The sequence below is a fragment of the Watersipora subatra genome, chromosome 1 (genome assembly GCF_963576615.1).
Source record: "Watersipora subatra chromosome 1, tzWatSuba1.1, whole genome shotgun sequence".
Classification (NCBI taxonomy): domain Eukaryota; kingdom Metazoa; phylum Bryozoa; class Gymnolaemata; order Cheilostomatida; family Watersiporidae; genus Watersipora; species Watersipora subatra.
Window position 1 is genome coordinate 49650307 of NC_088708.1, and position 24840 is coordinate 49675146.

At 36.3% G+C, this 24840-nt stretch overlaps 1 protein-coding gene across 3 annotated transcripts in view; it reads left to right on the top strand.

The window, feature by feature from the left end:
* The first annotated feature begins 9457 nt into the window (after positions 1 to 9457).
* Positions 9458 to 24840, top strand: part of LOC137386078 (uncharacterized) — a 36181-nt gene continuing 20798 nt past the window's right edge. For 2 of the 3 annotated variants that reach the window (XM_068072754.1, XM_068072756.1), the window contains exons 1-11: positions 9458 to 9558; positions 11800 to 11894; positions 12712 to 12758; positions 13729 to 13794; positions 17594 to 17765; positions 18256 to 18336; positions 18951 to 19092; positions 20072 to 20228; positions 21874 to 22018; positions 22246 to 22359; positions 22572 to 22703. In XM_068072754.1, coding sequence (XP_067928855.1) covers positions 9486 to 9558; positions 11800 to 11894; positions 12712 to 12758; positions 13729 to 13794; positions 17594 to 17765; positions 18256 to 18336; positions 18951 to 19092; positions 20072 to 20228; positions 21874 to 22018; positions 22246 to 22359; positions 22572 to 22703 — 1224 coding nt within the window. In that variant the 5' untranslated portion in view covers positions 9458 to 9485. The remainder of the gene's footprint in view (positions 9559 to 11799; positions 11895 to 12711; positions 12759 to 13728; positions 13795 to 17593; positions 17766 to 18255; positions 18337 to 18950; positions 19093 to 20071; positions 20229 to 21873; positions 22019 to 22245; positions 22360 to 22571; positions 22704 to 24840) is intronic. The other variant, XM_068072755.1, reaches the window with a different exon arrangement.

Consider the following 24840-nt stretch of genomic DNA (forward strand, 5'->3'; position numbering starts at 1 on the left):
TAGGAGGTTCCCATTAGCATCTCCACAGTGCATCAGAGAAATGCTGGTTTTGGAGCTCTCTTTCACTCTCTTTGCATGTTTCAAACCCCTCTTAAAGACACATTTTTTTACCCCTGGATCATCGCTCAAATTGGTTTCGTCATAATTGAAGATGTTGGAAGGGGAGGGAATCCAGCTTCTCTAAGAGTACTCTCCAAGTTGTTAAAACATTGCCTGACTTCTTCTGCACTCACTCTAGCTCTGGAACATTTGGTGTTTTAGCATGTTCTTGTGCAATGTTTGTCTTTGTGCCTTGTGATGAATGACTTTACCCAGTCAGTTGACGGAAGGCTGCTCTGGAAACAGTTGACGACCCTTCCGGTAACAGTGAGATATGTACGCACAAGTACTCTGATGTCCATCATATCAAATGGGAAACCCCATTCTGATACTTTAATGATATGATTGGTGAATGCTTGCTCCTGGATGGTGAAAGCGAGTTGACCCCCTGGAGATTTTGGGTGTTTTTGGCGTGATTTATGAGACAAAGTCTCCAGTGATATCCCATAATGCATGCTTGCAGCTCTTAAAGACATAGATCCACTTTTCATGCAATCTAAAGCCTTCTTGAGAGTTTCGGCATCAAACTGTATTTCCGAGCATCTGGCGCTCTCTTGTAGGTTTGCACCATGGTAATGATTGTTTCAGAACACTGTAAATGAGAAGCAAATGACCAAATAAGTTTTTGACATCAATCTAGGGTAGATTTTAATAGGTTTATACAATGTTCAGCTATCAACAAATAAAATACTAGTGTTTCTGGGCTTCAAATGCACACATGGGGGTACTTTGAATGGTGTTCAAATTAAGCCCGTGTAGGCAGGCCTGCCAACCCAACAGTGAGGCAATGCTTGAGATTTGGTTTTGGGACAATTGATGTATCAATGATAGTATATATAAAATTGTGGAAATTGGGGCAAAAATCTCCCGCCTTTCTCACGCATTCTCATTTTTTCTTTGGGGTGATTGCGTGAGTCTCACGCCCAATGCGTGAGAGTTGGCAGGTATGCGTGTAGGCTCTGTATTGGGGTTCTTGATCAATTTTGGTCTGGTCCAAATCATAATCATAATTGCTGCTTTTAAAGGCAAATATGGGTGAAGAACATGAAATAGAATATATTATCAGCTGTGGAAATGTTTTAGCTCATTTAGGTTTTAGATTTGTAATTAAATTTAGCTTACCTTTGTGATGTGTGAATTTTGTCTGTTCCAATATGGCTGCTAAAGAGTCTCTCAAAAAGGTTTTCAAAATTGAGCACCAATATATTTTTTTCTCTAATTATGCAGAACATCCATTGATCAAAATATGATATTTGAATTCAATGTTTATGTTGTGACATGATGTGATTTTACTGTAATACATAAATCCAACAAAACTTCAAAAAGCGTTCAAAGTTACCCCTGCATTCAAAGTAACTCTGGTTTAGGGTATATTTAGGTGCTAGGCCAATAGGCTAAAAGTGCTCAAAAATCAATTTTTTGTGGCAAGGTCTTGGACATACATGAAAATTTGTGTCTAGTACCTTTAAGACCTGAACTGTTGGAAAATGCAGAGATACTGCGGCTAAAATCTTCACATGTACCTCTAAATGGCCCCTAAACATGACCCTCAAGTGCATTTTTGTCCATTTTTGCCAAAATTTTGGCCTTTGAGACTCCTAAATCAATTTTAAGAAATATTTTCTTTGTTCTAATTAGTAAATATAATTGATAATTGTCTGATGATGATATAAAACAATTTTTAGCCAATTGTGGCCAAAACTGGCAAGTACAGCATAAAAAATCTTTCGTTTTTATGCCCAAAACAGCTATCAGCGGCTGAAAGAGAACTCAGCTATATGAGGTGGAAATCTGATTAGATTACAGCAACCAGTGAGCATGGAAATCATTTGGGTATTCAGATATCCCGTTAAAAGTGTCACAATTTGTTCAAAAGCTTAGTGTGACAATTTGACAAATGAATCATAGGGGGATAACTCTGGTAATGTACTGCATTACACACAAAGCCCATTGCTTGTTGATTTTGCATATACATATTATTAATTATGGTACGTACAAAACTACCTTTACGCAATTAATGCAGCTTACAACAGCCTCACTACATCAATGGCTCGCTCACTTCAGCACTCATTGTCTTGTTCATCAGATTCCTCAAAGACTAGCTCTTCATCCACATCGGACCCAGAGTTTTCACAGTCCTGGCATTTACATAGATCCCTGCATGGGTAGCTGTTGCGGTAGCATGAGCAGCTGTTTGCCATACAACCCTTCTTACATCCACATGAGGTTAGTTGAAGAAGTGAAGGAGATGAAGTAGGTCCATCAAACCAATGTAATCTGATATCTTCAGTCCATCCATGCCCCGATGGTTTTGGGACATTCATTATGGGTAGATGGGCGGATTTCCATACATATGAGACATAGTTAGATCTTTTTGTGTGTTGGAGGAGTGATTGTTTGCATGGTGGAAGTTTGGCAGAGTCTGATTCTTTTGTGCAAAATGACCGATACCTTACGCTGTTGATACCTGTTGCATCAGCTTCTCTATACAGTGCACATGTCATCTGCTTACAAAGTTGGATTGTTTGGTCTTGAACGGGAAGTGTTTCACCGAGTGAATGACAGACTTCAAGTGTGGCTGCAATAGTTTTGGCCAACCTATAGGGTATTTTCTTACCCTTGCCACTGAAGGCACTCACCGCATCACATCCTGTCAATGTATGTAGCCCAATCAACCCTTCACACAAGTCATTTCCTAGTTGAGTACACATCTGGCCGATGTCAATTACTCTCTGTCTATCTTTACAAACAGTGAGAAACATCAGTCGCTCCCTAAATCTGTGGTTGAGAGCAATACACATGATGTACACATCTGTGTCAGGGCTAGATACTAGAACAGAGTTACCAAGTACTGCCATGCAGACCATGAGCAATCATCCCCATATCAGCCTCTTCATGATCTGATTTGAGCTCTCCTCTATCAACCAGTTGTGGATGGCTGCTTGGTGAATATAAATGCTCAACACACTCTGTGTTGTAGAAAATAAAGAGAATTCAGTGGTAGATGAACAGGTTTTCCAATGTTTATGCAGGAATGCCAGAAAGTTAGCTTTGTTTGCAGCACAACTAAGAAAGGCTTTCCAATTAGCTGGTATCTTTACATCTCCATTATTTATGTGTACAACTGGTATTACTTTTGAAGACCCTCCAGCCGTTCTCCTCTCTGTCTCTCTGCGTTCTTGATACTTTGCTCATAATAACAGTCTATCACAAAGTCTGCTCGAACCGCTCCATGTTGCTTAACTCTATTCTCAATAGGGTTGAAGACATGATCTCCCAGCTGTTTGAATGTTGATGGAATATCAGTGTTAGGGATGCTCTGTACCAAAGCCATTGCGTCGAGTATAATGGCATCTGCTTTGCTGCTTTCTATGATGAAATCTTTACAATTACTTTCTATTACATGTATGAGATTGGCTTTGCTTGTCTTGCATAGTGAGCCATCTGCTGAACTGAAGGGTAGAGACACAGCATTTAATGGATAGGATAGAATGTCACCAATGTTAATTTCACGAGATGTTTACCTAAGAATTAGTAATCCGCCAAAAAGAAACAAGTCTTGTTTACAAACTAAATCTCGCTGCTTAGCTTTACTGACCTTCTTCTTCATAGCACAGAAAGTCACAATATTGTTACGCTTGATGGATGTATGGAAACCCGTAAACTTATTTTGGACTCGGTCAGCAAGAAATCGTTCAACTTGTTCCTCACCCAATCTTGGCACAGATAGTAGGTCTTCTTTGGCTTTCTCAGGTGCTAAAACCCCTGTAACCAGGTTCACCAAATCATTTCCGTCATAGATCCAAAGGTTCACAAAGGTACCGATTGTCTCCATCACGCTGCATACATTTCTCTTGTCTATTCGCTGCCTAAAAATTATAAAAAAAAACACATTTATCAGTGTCAATTTAGCAAATGAAATGTATAGAGCTCTAAGTATAGACAGTTTACACAGCAAGGACACTATTTGTAGGATTATGCACCTGCTCATGCTGAGTTCTTTCGAGTCTGATCTGGATTTGGAAGTACGAGCAATCTCCTGACACATCCCTGTGGTAGCAGATCGTTCTTTTTGTGCGATGTACCATCTCCACACTGCACCTATAATTGAGGACAAACAAATTGGAATTGAGTAGGACAGCAGCATTTTTGAGCAATTTTATGCATGAATGTCTACTTTCTTCTCCAAATCTGCGAAACCTTTTATCCACAAAAAATAAAAATGTTGGAAATTAATATTCGTTAACTTTATCAACCTCTGTTTAATGAAAATCCTCTCAGTCCACCTGTCGTCTTTACATCACGGTTGACTGACTGTTCTATTGCCATGTCAGCAGCAGTTGAAGTGAATGGCTGCAGGTGTGATCGACGTACTGTCCAGCATCCAGGGTCAGTGACATTAGCCTGGTATACATCAGGGTGTGTGCGTTCAAGATTTGTCATCTCTATCGAGTAGGCAGAGGCATATCTGATTTTAAACAATTTAAATTAGGTTTAACAGAACAAAAAGGAAAATTGTCTTACTAATCACAGCCTTATATTCATGCTTTGATCTTACCTGGCAAAGTTCTGCCGATCTAGAGCAAAGAAGTATGGAAGCATCAGCCTAAGGGAAGCTACATGGCTCTTCCAGTCAGATTCTCTTGTTGAGCGAATAAACATCAGTAGTATTCGAACCATTTGAAGGTATGAGTTCTAGAATCGGTATAGCGGAGAGTCTGCAGCTTTAGTTTGCACATAGCTTTGGAACTCTTCATGGAGCTGTGAACTGAGCTCAAAGCCCATCTCAAACACTGCTAACCGTGAGACCGTGTCATCATAGTCCGGCCCTTTTGATTGCATGAAGTCAATTAGCTGCAGTCGACTCAAAGCTTCATACATGACCTTGTGAACATGAAGTGATCGATTGTACATGCGGCCATTGAGTACACCATTCACAGATTCACCAGCCAATATGTTAGCTTCAGTCATGATGTCTTCTAGCCCAGAATGCTTGAATAGCTTACCAATAGTACCTAGAAATGCCAAACATGTGTGGAATTCTCCAAGGCGCATAAATATTCGGTCTTTCAGACGAGAATCCTTCCAGCGAATGTCGTGAGCTTTACAATACAATGCTTGGTCCATCACAATGGTTATCGACTTCAGATCTAATTCATCAGCAATGCGAATACACATTCTAAGTAGATGATTTACTGTTGAAAGGCAAGTAGGAGGTGCTTCTACAACGTCGAGGTAGTGCAATTGGGACTTGGGTAGCAACTGTTCTTCATAGCATTTCATCTTGTTGTAGCCTGTCCATCCAGGTCTGAGATGTAAGTCAGTGTTGTCAGCATCTTGCAGTTGATGGTGCGTTTTAACTGCGACATAAGCAAACTCCTTCAGCAAGAATACTTGAAGGCTCTCCAAGCTTTCAGAATGTGACTGTAATCGAACATGGTCATTCATTAGAGGAAGACCTGGACGTTTTCCTAATGTGTATGGTGGTAGACAAGGCTTTTCTGGGGCTTTCAATGAGCAAGCTCTCTTTGATACAGGGGTTGATGTTGTAAGTTGTACAGGAACAGATACATGGCTGTTTTGAAATATGATACCATTTACCTTATGAGTTGTTCCCTCTCCAGTTTGCGTTTCTTCGTTGATGTCTATGTTGTCATACACTAAGGTGGTCGGTCTATGTAAAACATGTTCTTGAGGGACCATGGAGTCTTTGTCTACTTTTCTCTGGGCAATGCTGGTTTCAGCTCTGTAAATAGTCTCATTGCTCACACAGTGTCTATAGTTATTCAGCAAAGACACAAGATCTGCGGAACCAGTAATGTTTTTAACTGCTATTCCCAATACCATAGATTTTGGACAAGGATTCCTTCCTTTCATGCGCAGCATCATAATGTCCTGACATATACTGAGAAGCTTTGTTGCATAGTCAGACCTGATAGAACTATATTCAGAGAAATTGTCTATACCTTTAACAAGGCCTGAGATGACAGCTAAGAAGTTGAAAAGCTCGTGTTGAAATGTTGTGTTTGAAGCACTGGGTGGGAATGGTGCGTTATACTTATGATTGTCTATTGAGTTTTTAGTGACATACTTGCATGACTTAGCTCAGAACCATCAGCGTTGATACATATTTCTTCCAAACTGCAATCGCTGTCGTCGTCTAACTTTGAATTGGACATGATGTCTGCAAGTTTCACATCTGGAGCGTAGACTAACTCTGAGGCTTTGCGGGATTTAGGTTGTTCGAAGATTAATTCAGGGAACTGCTTTTTGAGTAGTGTTTTCAGTTTTGACGTCCTGTATGAAAAAAATGTAATTTTTCTAAAGGCATACACCAACACACAAATTACTTTATAAGTCACAGTAGTCCATGAACATTAACCAGCCATACATGCGTTAGTCGATTTCGATGCTCTTTTTTACCTTTTATATCATCAGTGAAGCTTTTGTGGAGTGCAAGCAGCTCTGTCATGGCGAAGCACTCCATTGAGATGATAACTTTCTGGAAAAGTTCCGCAAAAAACTGTGGATGTAGCTCTTTGGTAGTATCACCAGTAAGGCCAGATCTAGATCTAATAATCAGACACAAAAATCATAACATCATCTGACATAATTACCAGGAGCTAACAATAGTAGTGGTAGTATATTCCATAATATAAGGGGTGCAACATACAAAAAACAGTATCAATGGAAAAGTAGATTAAGAAAGAATATGCAGTGTACTGTCTATACTAGTTCACTATCCTACACTGTTACATAGTATGAAAGCCATAACCATTTTCATGAGTAGCCACACAAGTGTTAGGTGTTAATTGTTATTGTTATATGTTTACACACAAAACAATATACCATGAGATTAAAGCTGCCACAATTTCGCAAGTTTACCTGGTTGTAGTGACTATCTGTAAAAAGATGATAAATTGGCAGACTATATGCATGCAAGGTTGTGCAAAATAGATGAACCAATTTAGGGAATATGTGAAAGCTGTGTCTTCCAAAGAATCAATGAAAATGATTTGAAACAACACTTGTTGCCTGTTGCAGTAATTACAGAGACGTAACGCTTATATTGTACATGTATACAGTATGTTACAGGTGAGTTGACAACGAATTGACCAACCTTTCAGCATCAGCTATATTTGTGGGTGAACCTCTCCTTATATACAGCCTGTAACAACGCTCGTGATACATCATTTCTATTGACACTGCATCACCAACACCAAAATGTACAGATATATTGTCGTCTGTAAACCTCTCCGCAACTTGCTTCAGCTTGCCTATAATGTAGTTTCAACAGAGTATATAAAAGAAGTTGAGCTAACTGGGGCCTCATCTCAAAATGAGTTCTATTTTGCATGTAAATATAAATAGTGGCCCGTAGAGAAGAAACCACACAGTAAAAGCTAATTAATCTTTGATACCTGCTTCTTTTGTTTCTGCCTTTGTTAGTTTGTCTCTTCGAGTACCGTGTCCCTTCTTATAGAAGAAGCTATCCTTTTTCTTGCATATGACACATATTGCAGGCAGCACAGGTTTGGTCAAGCAACTAGTCTTGACATCTGAATATGAGCGTAGTTTCTTCCTCACTAGAGGATCAGCGTCAAAAGAAGAAGATGTTAAGGATACCTGGCCTTCTAAGTTTAATGTCTTTAGAAATATAACAGGGTTATAGTCTCATCAATTATCTAATGTGATCTTCATTGTACTTCTGATCATGCTAACCAAAACCCCTTTGTCTGTTTGAGTTCTAATTATAGTTTTGTCTAGTTAAGTGAGTGAGGTAGGAAAATAAGTAAAGCAAACAACATGAAAATGTGTATAAACCAGTGAAGTTGAACAATTCTTTGTTGGGAAGAAACACCACTCACCTGTACAGTAGCTTTTTGCCCTTTTCTGTGCATTGAACAACTTTTTTTATCAGTAAATCTAGAGTAACAGGCCTTTTAAATGTAAGCACACTCAATTGTAGCGGGCACCACTGAGGCCAAACTTTGTTCTGGCTGTTTTTCTGAAGATTGCCATATTTCAAGGCATTTTTTTTAAATTCTCTAATGTTTTGTCGGTAATTTTTCAGATATTTCCAAGATTATTTTATAGGAGATGACAACAGCACTTCATAGCTAGCACACGTTAAAAAAATGTATAATCAAAAGCACCAAATAATAATAAAATAAAGATTAATACATAACGTAGTGACCAGTTAGCTGTATCACGGTACTGCGGGAAATTCCCGTTATAAATGTGCACTTGAATCGCTAAAATCAACATTTTCCAATAGGATTGCTCGATTTTGTATGAAGGAGAAAATAACTCCAAAGTATTTTTTGGAATTTTTTCCTAAATTTTCAGATACAAAAACTACCCTTTGTGAAGATTTTCTACGCAATATTTTACTATATTTGAATTGAATTCTTTATAAAAAATGCCTCTAGTAGACAATTTTCACCCATGTCTATGACCTTGCCACAAAATTTTTCCGAAAAGTGCTTTGGCCTAGCACCTAATTATAATGATGTCTGCTACAGCTACGCAGTAAAAAAATGTGGTCAGTTGACCTTAAACCATGAGTAGAACATAGAAGAGTATAGACAATCATGTAAACACTGTTTTATATAAAGCCTCACTTCCGGTGGCGGCGTACGTTAAGAAAATTTGCATTCACTTGCATTGAGCTGAATTGTCTTAAATTTTTTGAAACTCAGAACCAGTGATAAAAATAAATATTGTCTAAAAAACTTTTATATCAATCTAAAATAATAAGAAAGTTTAAATTTTGATAATGAATAAAAAAATAATTATCATTCAAAAAACGGATTTTACCCTTTATTTTGTATACAATTTTAGAGTTTTTTTTAACATTTAAGAAAGCAAAATTTTTAATACAAGTAAATCGTCAACAAAGTAAAAAATGGATAAGTAGAATTGTTGTAATTGAGGATCCCTAGCTACTTTTTGAAATGGTTTTTTGGAAGATGAAAGTTACCTAGTCTCTCGGTAATATGTTATCAATTGGAGGCGTGGCATGTCTGCCGCCTCGGCTAACCAGCTATGACGTCGATGTCTAAACTCTTTTATAATCTTAAACTCAGCTGATTCACTTGGCAATTATTTGCATTATGAAGTTTTCCTTCGATCTAACGCTTTTTGTGCGAAAGTTCCAAATTGCCGAGAATTTGAATAGTAATTTGACATCAACGTTGTAGAGTATTTCAATGTTTTCAGAGTATTTGACGCTTTATCGGCGATTTCCAATAATCTTTTAATTAGTAGCTTTATGGATAACTCTTTAAAAATAGAACTTGTTCGACCTTGGTTTTTCCTTCAAAAAATCATTCTCAACATCGCCGTCGGGGAGAGAACGACAAGGTTTACCTAACGCGTTTGTCATGAGTTCTTCTAAGTGTAGTTGCTGTACGGAGAAAGATGCCACGCGAATGTGCTTCAGTTGTGATCCATCTGGTAATATTTGTTTTGATGTAAAATTTTGTGGTATTTGAATTGCCTTTGTCACTTTGAACTAAGTTTCATATTCATTCATGGCGCTATTCATTCTTGGCGGTAACAAACAGCTAACCGTATAAGTGAGCACTGCGTTCGAAAGGTAGTTGTATATTTTGCAATACGAAAGTTGAATTTGGTCTTCAAACATTTAATTGACGGTCACGATTGATATGGACGACAAAATATTATGACACAACGTGATCATTCTTTTAGGCGTTTCGTCATTTTTTGTGTGATTTATGTCTAATTTTCCTGTATAAGTAAATGATCATGGTTTCTAATTTCATCGACAACAACTGGCATGTTGAGAACTGCGTTTATAACAAAAATTAGTCTAGCTTAAATAGTCCAAAAAATGTATAATCATCTATCTGTCTATATGTATAATCATCATCTGATAGTTGATATACGATTTCTTTATCTTATATGTTTGTGCATTGAAGCACGAATTCAATTGGTGAACAAGTGTTCCCGACTAACATTTTTCTTGCCTATAAATGTATATGGAATGTAAGATAATGTTAAATATATTGAAATATCCTTCTGTATGTGTACAGTCATACTACTTATGTCACCATTGGTCGATTTAAAAGGTGCTTTATGTTAAATATGCTTGCTTGATGAGCAAGTTTATAGGCTATGAGATTTTCTATAAACAAGTTAAAGATGTATGCAGTTGCATAAAGTATCACTTCTTTTTCTGTCATGACAGCTTTCTCGTTTTGCTAAAGCCTTTTCTCTCAAAACCTCTTATATTCTGGCTAAGTTTTGAGTAGGAGTTAATCAAATTTGAGAACAGTTGAATCAGTTTAGAAATATTAGCAGTAAATGTTTCATTTTGTGCAGAATAGCATCTTTATAAGCCGATCTTGCATATGAGCTTAGAAAAACAGCCCTAAACCAGTGAATTAATAAAAGTTCTCATAAGCTGACCATACCAACCATAATACCCATATAGCCTACATCTATTGCAGCAAAAGTTTGCAGAAGAGAAATAATAAAAATGATAACCATTATTGTTCTACTTTTATTGAATTGGTAAATTTTTTTCAATTCTGCTAGCGGTACTATTAATGCAAATAAACTGCATGTAAAGTGTATGATCGACCAATCACAGACTGTTATTGTTGTCACCGTGTACTACTATCAACCAAGCACTGCTGTGTGCGTGCATGCATGTTCTTACCGCGATAACAAAAACTGGATCAAAAAGCCAAATGGTTCGGTTTAGTTACGTTTTTTACTTTTTTAAAGGAACCTTCACATGCTGCTGCTTTTTTTTAAGTGTAAGCCGTTTGGTATGGTATAAAACAAACTGCAAGTAACAGACTACAAGTCCATGCTTAGTATGGTTCGAGTTGTAGTTGTTGGAATTATGTTAGTATAATATCATTTCGTTTAAGTGTGTCAGTGTTATGCACTTTTAAGCCGACCCCCGACTCTAAGTTTGGTAACAGTTTTTAGTTTTAAACTCGGCTTATATGTGAGGACCTAATAAAGTCAACATTCATTTCAGGCTAATGGTGGGAGTTTTCAATAGTCTCTGAAAATAGCTTTTATTGACATTCTTTCTGGTTTTCATTTGTATCAACTCTCTCCTAAGAATACTCTATACCTGTTGTTTACACTGCATCAAAAGATTGTCAACTTGTTGCTTGCTCGCACTCTTCCTATTTAGTGAATTTTTATACTCACAATTAGGAGCACTATGAAAGCAATTCATCAATTTAACAGCTGCTGGATCAAACCTTCAGCTAATATTGTTAATTTGCAATAAGCCAAAAGCACCTCAGTCAAGATATGGAAAATTGAGGTAAAGCTGACAATCGACAGCTTGTTAATGGTTGTTTTGCATAGTGTTGATTTTATTTCAAACAATATCAGGGTGTCTATGACACACTAATTTTTATGAGCAAAAATCATCTCAAGGATACACGAGACATGTACTTCATGACACTTGAGTTTTTAAACAGCGATTCACTCGGCAATCTCATGAAAGTTGAGTGCATTCTGTTAAACACTTGCCGAAATTGTAGATTACGATAAAGCATTATCTTTTTTTATCTTGGATCAATGTATCGCTCTTATTATTATGTTACTTGGTGTCTTTTGGCATTTTATTGGTGCATTATTATTGGTGCATTATTATTGGTGCATTATTATTTGGCATTTTATTGGTGCATTAATGGTCTATTGTAGGAAAAGATGTTGTGTATATGTGTGGTGCATGCAATGATAGAGCACATTTTGGGCCTATGAAACTATCACATCATGTGAAGTCACTGGTGAATTTGGTGAGTGGTGTTAATTATTGAGCAAATATTGTAGTCTTGATGGTTGCCAGTTAGTTTATAGTGCATCTGTTAAATTCACTCTCCTGCTTACTGCCAAGGTGGAAGCACAAGGCATGAATATTGCATGACTTCTGAATTTAGACGAAATTTGTTATTTGCGCGTTGTCGTAATTGGATCACTGATTAGCATAAGCATGTATTAAAATGAAATCTTAAACACCCGGAAAGAAAATAATTAAAGCTAACATAATAGCTAGGTTTGTCTGAAATAGCATAAAACAGCCTCCGAATAAAATCTGCCTAATGAACAAAGCTATTAGACAAGTCATATTAAAAATTATTTAGTTTTTGCTCTATGATTTTAAATAGAGGCCAGTGAGGCCATATATATGCTAAGTGCAAACAAAATGATATGCATATAACATCTTCGATGGTCTTAAATGGAGTCACAAGACATCCCATAAAGCTAGTTTGAAGCGCACAATGATCCTGATCAACTCTTTTAAACAGCCTTAGGTTTATAAAGTTGTGTTAATAATAATGTTCAGCTATGTATGGAGTGCTCACCCTATTGGCGGTAATCCTAGAAGACAGTATTGTGGGTCTCTGTGAAGTGTGTGTTGTGGGTCTCTGTGAAGTGTATGCTGTCCCACAAGGCGAGGGCGTCTCACTAGCTGGTTCGTTGTGGCATATCAGCTCATCTCACAAACTAAAGAGTTATATCGTGACTTTCAAGCAGACATTTATTTGATGTTTTATATACAGTTCAATTACTACTGAAATAATGTTTGCAGGAGGATAATGTTTTTTTTTGTAGGCAGCCAGAGAGCAAATAGTAGCAGCTCATAAGGATTGGTCAGCTACGTAAGTGACAAATGTTGCACTTATATGTCTGTCAACAGTAACTTGGAAATTTGAAATTTGACTGTTCATCTTTTTACTACATTATCTCGTTTTGAAGAATAAGTCTTCAATGGATGAAAAGGATGATGAGTTTGTCTTTTGAAACAGGCTTTTTCTTCAGTGTTTATCCTTCTATGAACAGAAATGATAACTTGAAGATTTCAAATTCTATGAAGATACAAATTTCTATTTGTATTACAGACCGTTTTCTAACATTTACTGTGGCCATTTACGTCAGCTTGCTATAATTTACAATAAAAAGATAGAATTTTGATATACAATAGGAGCCATAAAAACTTATTACTAATAAACATATGAAAAATAAAAACTTGTTGCCTATCGACATTGGTATTGATAGGTAACAACTGTGCGAAATATAATTGTGAACTTACCTTCATTTCAGGGTGATAATTGACCAGAACTTCAAAAATTTGGCCCAACCTATTCTGTTCATTGTGAAAATGCGTCTGTAATTCTCTTTTCAAAGTGATGAATACTGCTGTACTAGTGTATCATAAATTGATTTGTATGTTCTTGCACATTTTAATCTTCTACCATTGTTTTTTACACCCATATTTTCCTCAATCATATACCTGTTCAAGATTGTAATTATTTATCCTGAATTACTTTATCACAGGTCTTATTTACGATTGGTCTTTTCTCTTGCATCATATCTCCTTCGCTGCCTTTATTAGTGCCTTTATTATAGATTTTTCATATCCTTCCCCCCCTCTCCAGTATGAGTCACTCTTTCTATCTATAACTTTTTCTTTATCATGAATGTTTTCAGCTGTTGTATAACTGTACTCTAACTTGCATGGTCTTTGCTCCGACTTGTATGGTCTGTACTTTTACTTGTATGGTCTATATACTCTGACAGACTTGTTTAGTATGACTGAGTCTTTTGTTGTATACCATTATTTCCCTGCAGGAGGCAAAAAGCTGTCATGGAGTGTATAAAAGAACTAAAAGCTTGTGTCAGCGACTTGGAATATCAGTGAGTATTTTTTATGATTTTAAAGAAATATCCACTCTATTATCACAGCAAAAAATCATAGATAATTGGTTTGTTGCTATATGTTTCTGTAGTCACGTCCTCTCATGCTATTCATAAATTGTATCAATAAGTAATATATTTGGGACAAAGAAGGCCGGCAGGTCTCTGTGCAAATTGTTAAAAGGGTGAGAGATATTTAATGGCTGTAATAAACTAATACTTTTTAGGATAGGTCATTGGTAGTAAGTCTGCAACAACAGTTTTGAGCTAGTGCATCTGTGCATCTCTAATCTAAACTTAATCAATATTCTAAAACATCACATTTTTGCATTATGTAGCAAAATGCCTTGCTAATTGCTAAATACATGTGCTTTACTTGTAGGATATAAGTCCATGATATTTTACATAAGCGTTTGTCTTCCAGAATTGCATGAAGAGTTATAATATTACATCGTTTTAAAAAAAGAATTTTCTTTCATGGGTTCCATACGAAGTTGTCGTTTCTAATTTATTAATATTGCTTAAAGCAGTTAGCTTGTTCCACAACTGGCACCTATTTCTTCTTCTTTTTTTGTTTAATAGTAGGTATAGAGACATTTAAAGGTTGACTGCAACAAAATTCGCATCACAGTTATTTGGTATCAAAAGGTTCATCATGTCTTACTCTGTTGTGTTGTATGTGCAAAATATGTGGAAATGGGATTACAAGCTCTTAAAAGCTCAAAAATGAACATTCAAATCGCAAGTCTACTAACAAGCGTGCGTAAGTCTAAGAAGCATGCGGAACCGCAAGGCTAAGCCGTTTTTATCATCCCCATCACTCTTAGCATTTACTGCATATCCTTTTCTTGATTACACTTGCCAAATGTGCACTCTCTCCTATCAATTAATATTAATATTGCCTTTTGCGTTTGTTATTTTTTCTAAAAGCTATTTTTTGCCATTACCTATTTTTTCATTCGTAATTTTCAAACAGGCCGTTTCGATTTCAAATGTGCTGTCACACTCATAGTTTCGGTTCCGGTACATCTGTAAAAGCTTACTGCTTTCCGCATCGACAATTGTATTCTCTAGGTGGGAGTTGCCTCTACATTCTCTCTCCATTCGGCCAGACAAAGTATCAGACGAAAAAGTCTGTTATCTCATTTTTACGTTTGTACCAGTATCGATAGGTACCAGTATCTTCCATCAAAACATTGAATACAACGAGCTTCCGCTGCAACAGTAACCTCTCTTATGTACACACACTTCTATGTACCCATTGTTTATTTTTTCTCTTAATTTATTTGAACTGCACAAAACACTTTACTCATGATATGAAGTTTAAAGTTAGGTTAATGTGTTTGTTAAAATAAAATAAGTTTTCTGTGCAAAGGTTATTACCCTGCATTCATCTAGATATCCTATATTATTGTTTAGAGAGCTTAGATTATGTCCTCTCCCATCAGAGACAAATAAAGCGGATAAGAATGCTTCCGATAAACCTAATTATGTTCTCATATTATAGCAATATATTCATTATTATTCCAAATACCATCAGTTTAGTACAGCTATCACTTTCGTCTAATTGGAATACAGTAAACAATAATTTACCGAGCCATCATGCTTGACGTTGTGTCATGAAGGAATTTGAAAGTGTTAATTCATTGTTTACTAGGTTATACATTTTCAGCTTATTATGTACCGCTAAACAAACTTTTAGTTCATGGTACAAAATACTCAAATATTATTTTATAAATTTAATAGTTTTACAAATTTAATAGCTGTATTCTTTGCCTTACAAGTTTTCATTTCGTATTAGCTTCATTGGTCTTGAAATGACCATAACTCAATAGCTTGCAAAAGAACGCCGCTAATTCTGCAAACATGTAGAATTGTCATTGATGGATATGACTTTATGTCTAGGACTAACAAGGCAAAATGAAAGCGCTATGTGAGAGTGCAGAGAGGCACATTCAGCATATAGCACTGCTATTAAACAAGAAGGAAGTGAAACTGATACATGTTATTATACATAATGAGTATGTATGCTTATTAGTAAGTTACAATAAGTAACAAAAATGTAATAATGAGTTATTGTACTTCCATAGGTGTGTTGCTGAGTTATAGCTTTATAATATAGCTATTATAGATAATAGCAGTAATAATAACAGCTTTGTGGTACTTGTTAGTTGTCTCAAGCTTTACTGTTACTAGCAACAAACTAATTCACTGGGCTCTGGTCTCTTATAAACGCATTTTAGCATATTCAAACTCTAAGTTTTGACAACTATAACACGTATACTAACGAAAAGGAAATACTGATGAAGTGAAAATGAAACTATAAAATTCACATCTGGCTAAACAGTTATTACAAACCTTGGATCAGTTTGGTATTTTGTTCAATATCACAAATTGGATAATTGTATCCTCAAAAGTCTTTTTTCAACTCAGATCGCTCGGATAAATCCAAGTTTTTGATTCAACCGTTTGAACAACTAAATCAACGTTTTTTTCACCTTATTATTTTATTTATTCGCCTTAACGTTATTTTGTCTTAACTAATGGTTGGTTTAGCTAGTTGCTAACTTTCTGCAGAGGCGCTTCTCATCATAAAGGAAATACTATCCATTTCTGTTAGCTGCTAAAAGCGATGGAAGCTAACTGGCCAGCTTTTTGATCGCCTAATCAAATTATACAGGTAAAAATGAATCGGTGTTCGGGCTGAAACTGAATCGGTGTTTGAGAATTCTATGTGTAATGACCATAAACACGGTTTTAACCATGATCGAGCACTCCCTAAACACCTTTGTAACCTGTAGTTCAATGGCAAGAATACGAGTCTAGCGTTGTCCCTTTTGTGCGACTGACTACGATTGTACAGTACTCGTTTTAGATCAGGCGATCAAAATTGGCTGGTTTCAATTGGCTAAACCATTTCAAGTAAATCCTTTGAGATAAGGAGATTCAAGCTTCAACTCCTTCCAATTTTATTGATATTGACTATAGGTTTTCTGAAATTAGAAATTTCAGCAATTCCCGGTATACCCCAGTAGATGAAATACAGTAATTGATGAATTATATTATGGTTGATAGTGAATTTAATAAGGAACACAAGAGGTGAGGATGAATGTACGTTTGTAAATGTGTTTCATATAAGGAAAAGCTAGTGATTAATTGATAAAGAATTTTGAGTCATTAATTTTTGTGGTGACAGTTAGAAGGTAGAAGTAAGTTGGCTATTACGAAGACGATTATCAATGTACTATTACTGATGACTGACTTTATACACATTCATGTGTTAAAAATATGTGTTTGATGTTGCGTAGCAATAGTGAACCTTTCAGTTGTACAATTTTTATGGTTACTGTAAGCAGTCAAATATTAAACTAGTTTTCTTTGTGCATGTATTTTGTTTTTAAATTAATATACTATTATATGTATAATATTACAGTAGATTGCATGTTTCATATTACATATAATTATAAATGTTGAAATCGTAGTTATTTTATCAAAGCATTTGCTCATGGAAGCTAAAATAGAAAAAGTTTTGGGTTCTAATATTGCTCCAATGTATTGGTTGGTGCAAGATTTATACATTCGCAAGTTGGTCACTTCTAGGATCAGTTTAAAGGTGAGATCTGAAGATTTTAAATTGCGTACAATGTATATATTTTTGCTCAACAGTTAAGCTCTATATTATGTATTTGAAAATTACTAAAGTGGTCAGGCGCGCGATCGGTTACAACTAACTAATGATTGAACTGCAAAGTGTTAACCACTTTTACTCGTGTATTGAGTAGCCACCTTTTTATTTTAGGAAGCGAGTAGACTTAGACATAATGAGTGCAGCATTCGATCCTCTCAAGAATGCAGTTGTGAACAGGAAACGAGAGCTCAGTGCTCAGATCATCTCGCATTATGACAGCCTTAAGCCAACCCTTGCTGGTGTCATTCATGCTTGTGAGGATCGGCTGAAGGTCATTGACACTGTGAGTTAGTTGCGTTTAGCTGTATTTCTCACTAGCTGTTCATGTGGTGTTTGTGTTTAACGGTGGAATGTTTCGTTGGTACTAGTATTACTAGTGGGGTCTGCAGTTTAAGAGCTCTTATGGAATATTATGAAATACAAACAATATCTGTTGGTCACATGTAACGGTCAAATTGAGTGAAATTTCCACATAGGGCCTATTTGATATCCCAAGGGTTTAGGTCTAGTTTTATCTTTTTGTTCATGATTCCTGATATCCAGCTCGCTTGTTGATGACACAGTTATCTGCCCATTACTTTTAGTGTGTTTATTTCTTGGTTAAAATATTTATGAATGTCACGCGTGGATTTTCGTGCATCCAGTAATTCCACAAATGTAACTTGAACAGCCCTTTTCAAAAAAAGGGCTGTTCAGTTGCATGGAGTTTTGCTGGTGGAGTTTCACAAATGTTATATATAGCCAGTGATCTGTACTGATGATTGTGTAATTAGACGGGCACGGATATAAAGCAGCTCAATGATTCACTGGAGGATGAGGAGTATGCTCTACTGACTAAGGCCTTGCAGTCAAAGGTTTATTTTGTCTCTATCTGCTGTCTCTCTAGTTTTCTATAGTTCTACGTTATATCGTCTTTGCTCCTCTCACTTCTACCTCTTGAGCATGCCACTCAATTACACATTCATGGTACTTGGGCTATGTTTATATTATCACAGTGTAGTTATCCTCTCCTGTTTGCTATCTACATGTATAGTTATGACTTGTTCTATCCGATATTGGCATGATGACCAATGATAAGGCTTAACAATGCAACTGTTCTTTGTCTTGTTTGTTCACCGGTAGTCTGTGGATTGTAATCAAGAATATTGTTCAACTCTCATACTATCTCTGAGGTGTGTGGCCTTTTTAATATGCGACTCTATAGCATAAGATTTAATATTAAATATATGATCACGACGGGTCTCAATCTTCTGTGCTGCATTACATAATTACATTATTACATGAATTGCAAATAAAAAAGCTGGAAGAGATTAAGTTGTAAAAAAACTCCATTTTTTTATTTTTCGGAAGTTCTGTTGGTATAAAAATAATATGTTGTGAAGAATTTTTGTCCTATGTTGGTGCTACGCACTATCCTTAGATGAATAGCTGTCATGCACCCTTGCATTATTTTGTTACGCAACTACAGATGACGGACTTTCAGCCTTCCTCCATCAAAGATCTCCTTCCTGAATTCTCTGAGGGTCACAGAACGATATTTCCTCCTGAATTTGACCTAGCTTCAACCATTGAACAGATAAAAGAATGCAAACTTACATCCTCACTCTCAGGTTAGGGTTGCTAGGGCTCGTGATGATCCGCTCGTGTTTAGTATTTAGTAACAACAAGCTTTCCTTACATTTTCAGAAGTGCTCACTTGGCTCCTTAATATTTGCTTTTAATTTATGGTGTAATACACATAATTTCTGATGCTGTTATAGAGGCAACACACAGTTACGTTTAACTTTTTTCACATCATTTTCCTTTATGACACTGATGTATTCGCCTCATCTAACTTTCGCGTTTTCGCGGAGTCATCCTCTCGCGAAAGTTTCATGAGCGAAACTAAACTATCATAACGAACGAGCGAAAATGCGGAATTAAATAGCTTTGTTCATTGATAGTCCAAGAAACAAATGGCAACAAGCGATCAAATTGCATTATCGATCTCGGGCACCCATTTCTACCTGCGGTTTACAATTACAAACTAGTCCCAAATTGAAAATTTTTTTCTTATTACCGGTGAACTGAACCTGAGGAATCTAATTATGTTTGTTCCACTGCATTTATTTTCAAATCACTATATTTTCGCACTCCTCAGAGCTGTGAAATTAAGTTGCCTCAGAATTTTACTCTGGATGCTACTCACGAAACTAAATACTAGCGAAATATAAGTGTCCTAGGGTCATTAACATGCGATTACAAGACTCAATCGGTTTTTCCTGCTGTGTGAGTTATGTAAACTCCTAGAGTATATTTGGTCCGAAACCTTAGTTTATGTTCAAATTACTAAACTCCAGCGTGTTTGTACAAGATTTGAAACAGGTCTGAATCATTACCTTTTCTACTTTGTGCTGGCGTAACAGTTTAAAATAATGATAATATAAGATTGTTGTCTAAAATAAGTTTTTGAGTTTGAATGACAAGCTTATTGAATATGCATTTCGATACAACTGTCTCTCCGAGTACAGTAGCTCTCTGGAAACTTCACAAATCCCGTGTTTGCACATTTTCTTGCACACTACCCTTGGACTATGCCAATCCTTTTAGACTCGTCGTCAGATCTTCATAAGAATCTCACACTGTTGCCGGGTGATGTGGTTGATGTCACATCTTCATTGATGGACAGTGACGGTGTTTTCTGGCTCAAGCGTAACACGTCTCCTGAATATTTTGCACCTCTTAGTCGCCTCAGCTTTGATTGCAGGTAGTCATCAGCTAGTAATCACATGGTTCTTCGTCTCGAGTTTGTCTTGATTGCTCAAACAAGCATATATGTCGGTTGGTGCCGATATCAACAAACATGGATCACTTTGTAAAGATGATATAAGTGTGTGTTGCAATGGGGATGGAAAGATGTTTGGCGTGTCTCTATCTCGCTTGTCTAATATAATTGCATGAACTGATCTATCATATCTGAAAGGGCTTGCTCTCCTTTGTTAGCTTGTCTATGCTATGGCTATGCATAGCATATTTCGGTTGGCCATTTTAGTATTGGACATAGTTTGTGTAAAGGTAATGTTAATATTAAATCTCAAGTGTGTATAGGTAATGTCAGATTTAGGTGACTTGTGTTTATAGGTTATTTTAAATTTAGATGACATGTTTGTAAAAGTAGTTATAGATTTAGGTGTAATGTGTGTATAGTTAGTGTTCGATTTAGGTGTAATGTGTGCAGGTAATGTTGGATTTAGGTGTAATGTGTTTATAGGTCATGTTGGATTGATCTGTAATGTGTGTATAGGTAATATTGGATTTAGGTGTAATGTGTGTATAGAGGTTATGTTGGATTTAAGTGTAATGTGTGTATAGGTTATGTTGCATTTAAGTGTAATGTGTCTATAGGTTGTTGCATTTAGGTGTAATGTGTCTTTAGGTTATGTTGGGTTTAGGTGTAATGTGTCTATAGGTTATGTTGGATTTAGGTGAAATGTGTCTATAGGTTATTTAAGTGTAATGTGTCTATAGGTTATGATGGATTTAGGTGTAATGTGTCTATAGGTTATGTTGGATTTAGGTGTAATGTGTGTATAGGTCATGTTGGATTTAGGTGTTATGTGTCTATAGGTTATGTTAGATTTAGGTGTAATGTGTCTATAGGTTATGTTGGATTTAGGTGTAATGTATGTATAGGTCATGTTGGATTTAGGTGTAATGTGTGTATAGGTCATGTTGGATTTAGGTGTAATGTGTCTATAGGTTATGTTGGATTTAGGTGTAATGTGTCTATAGGTTATGTTGGATTTAGGTGTAATGTGTCTTTAGGTTATGTTGTATTTAGGTGTATTGTGTGTATAGGTCATGTAGGATTTAGGTGTAATTTGTCTATAGGTTATGTTGTATTTAGGTGTATTGTGTGTATAGGTCATGTAGGATTTAGGTGTAATGTGTCTATAGGTTATGTTGGATTTAGGTGTAATGTGTCTATAGGTTATGCTGGATTTAGGTGTAATGTGTCTATAGGTTATGTTGGATTTAGGTGTAATGTGTCTATAGGTTATGTTGGATTTAGGTCAGCAGGAGATTTAACACCTGTTTAGGCAAAGACAAATTCCGTGGCATTCACAGTATTTTCTCATGTTAGATGCATTTAATGAATTCTAGTCGAGACAAAATGACCTTGAGGTCAGGCTAGTTATCCATAAACAGCATCGGTCACATGGCCTCGGTAATATTCTTGGACACTGGATACCAGCTAATTATTTCTTTCCTGTTGTGTCATCCCCTCACATTCTATGACTAGTACAAAATTGCAGTAAACTGGTCATATCTTCATTGCTCATCGATTGAAATTTTTCGTTGTATGAGCCGCAATATTGCAGGGTATCTATTTGCTTTGTAATAAATTTCAGGCAAAAGCTAATTTTGGGAGAGAAAAAAAGATACAGTGAGTGCCCACAAGATCTACACACTGGCCTTATCGTCATGGCCAACCTTCCAGATGATGGGGTTTGGAGAAGAGCTGTCGTGGCTGACCCATGTGTCAAGGACAAGGCGGTATGAAGTTATTAATATCCTCCAAGAAGCAAAGATTATGTATGATGATCTTGTACAGAACAAAACTTTTTAAAGCTATGAGTGAAACATGTGTACATCTCTACTTAGCGTGCAACATGGTAAATGTGGGATGTGTTGTGACTTCCCCTGGACAACCATCATGTAGGACCAAAGTCTACCATATTCTTAATATTTTGATGTGAACAGAGTTTGAAAAAATGTTACAGGACAGCATTGGTCACATGGCCTCGGTAATACTCGTGGACACTGGATACCAGCGTAATCTGTACCATAACAGACTGGCTGTATGCTGTCAGGCAGCCCAAGCCCTTCCTTTTTTTGTAAGTATTTCTTATAAGCTTCGTTTCACTCCGTAGACACATGAGAACACCCAACTTGCGTTTCTTCTGCTGTTTGCCCAATGCTGAATGGTTGTTTTGTGATCCATATGAAACTTGTTATCACTGCTACTCGAGATGCATTTGCTCTTCTCTTCTTAACATGAAGAGTAGATCAGTGAGAGGGTTGTTAATACTTGGTGTAATTTATTTAGGCCAGCCAGTGTTCGCTCTATCCTGGTGAGCACGAGCCTGTGGGGACAGAGCCCAAGTGGCTCTATAATGATCTTGTCATGGAGCAAAATGAAAAACGAAAAGTTTTGAAGGCCAGGTTTGTGCATAAGAAGGTATGTGGTATGACAACTCCAATGTAGAAGAAGGTAGTTGGTTCTAACCATTTCTAAGGATCAAATTATCATGGTTAGGCAACGGTGCTTATACCAATAAGTTTCGACTTTTATATTTATGATCGACATGATGATGTCACAACTGGTATAGTACGACAAAGTTGATGTTTTGTGACAACTCAACTGTGCATAGCTATGCGATGCGAATCTGGTATATATTTATATATGTATATATTTGGGTCGCGGTCACAGAAACCATGGTTAAGTCGCAGATCACGAAGTTGAGTTATTCGACTTTAAAGTTGCACTAACTGAATTTATAATTTTTGTAAGGATTTTTGTAACACGTGCTTCTGGACCAATCAAAGAGTGATCTTTCTGAATCTGAACTCGGTTTAGATAATAAATGTCTTAAAACCTCAGAAAAAACCCTTAAAACCGTTGCTATGCTAAACAGGAAGTACTAAAAAATGGCGTCCGAAAAACGTAATCATTTCTCTTTTGCCGATTTGAAGGATAATTCTGACATTTTGGACACTTATAATGAGTACTTTGGCATTCCAACTGATGCCAAAAGCAGTGTAAGTAAAGGGAATGACCATGATACATTCCTAACCATTCTTATAAGATTTTTACAATATTTAATTATAAGAATAATTATTCGACTTTATAAGATTTGATTATAAGAAAAATTATTCGAATTTGCAAGATCAAAATATAGAGTGACCGATGATGTGCAATATGTTACTGTTATTATTTTTTTTAAACATTTTGTTGATCATACTACGGTTGTGCTCAATATCGCGGCACTGCCAAGCCGTTTTTAATATCTGCAAAATTAGGTAATACCTTTTCTTATAGATATACAGCCATTTCTATGACAACCAGCCAAAATCTGTTTAGATTTTTAAATTCAGCATAATGTTTTTGATATAGAGACAGAAATCTAGATAAATATCACAACCTCTTAATATTGGTTGCTATGACGTTTTGAAATGTAAACAAAACTGTGCATCGGTTTTCGTTTCTCAGACTTTAACAATAGTTTTCTCGGAACTATGTTTTCGCACCGATGGTAAACATGCATTCAGTTTATTGACCATAAAATCTGCTGTATTTAAGCTAGAATCAAAATTTTTTTTGCAAAATAACTGAGAATTTTCTCCTTCTGTTAATGCAGATAACTCTAAATCTTATAATAACGACTTGACCATGGTTTCTGTGATCATGACACATTTATATAGACGTATATACAGTCAAACATGGATAACTCGTCCACGGATAGCTCGAACACATGGTTAATTCGAACATTTCCTTTGGTCCGTTCCCACGTAATGATAAATTGCTATAGATAACTCGAACTCAACACTGTTAATTCGAACTGTTTTTTTGCCCAACAGCTACCGAAACGTTTGTTTTCGCTTTAGAAAATCACTTTATTCAAAGCCATAGAGGTAAACTTCATCTTTTCGTAATTCATAAGCGTCGTTATTACCACCATCGGCAAAATAGTTTTGTCAACGACTTTTCTAAAAGTTTGGTGAAATTTGATTTATACTGCGATACGATGAATAGCACGGGCTAGCCGGGTCACACGCGCAAGAATTTTCGCCACGCACATACAAAACAAAAATCGCATGTTGTTTTGTATGTGCGTGGCGAAAATCCTTGAGTGCGTGACTCGGCTAGCCCATGATGAATAGTTTTCCGACGTTGATTCCGTGTTGAATCAACGTCGGAATGTTGAATGTTTAAAACGTCTTAAAAAATGTTGTAATTAAACGTATACGTTGTCTGAGCTACAAAAAACTATTCATCGTTTGACCTAAACACAGAATACGTGTGTACATTCAATAAGTATCTATTAAAAAAGCGTGAGTGATATAGAATGTACCGTAAAACCTCGTAAAACTTCTAATTGAACTGCCTCGGAGTGTTGCTCTTAACGAATCCCAGGTAAAGTAAGGTAATCTGCATAAACTTCAAGAAAAAACGGCAAAATTGATCGTAGGTGAAACCCCAAAAGAAAAAAATGTCTTTTCTTTTGAGCATTTCAACAACGATCAAGTTTTGCCAATGTCAATCTGAAAAACGTCCTGGCAATAACATCACCTCAAACAACAAACCAATCTCAAGT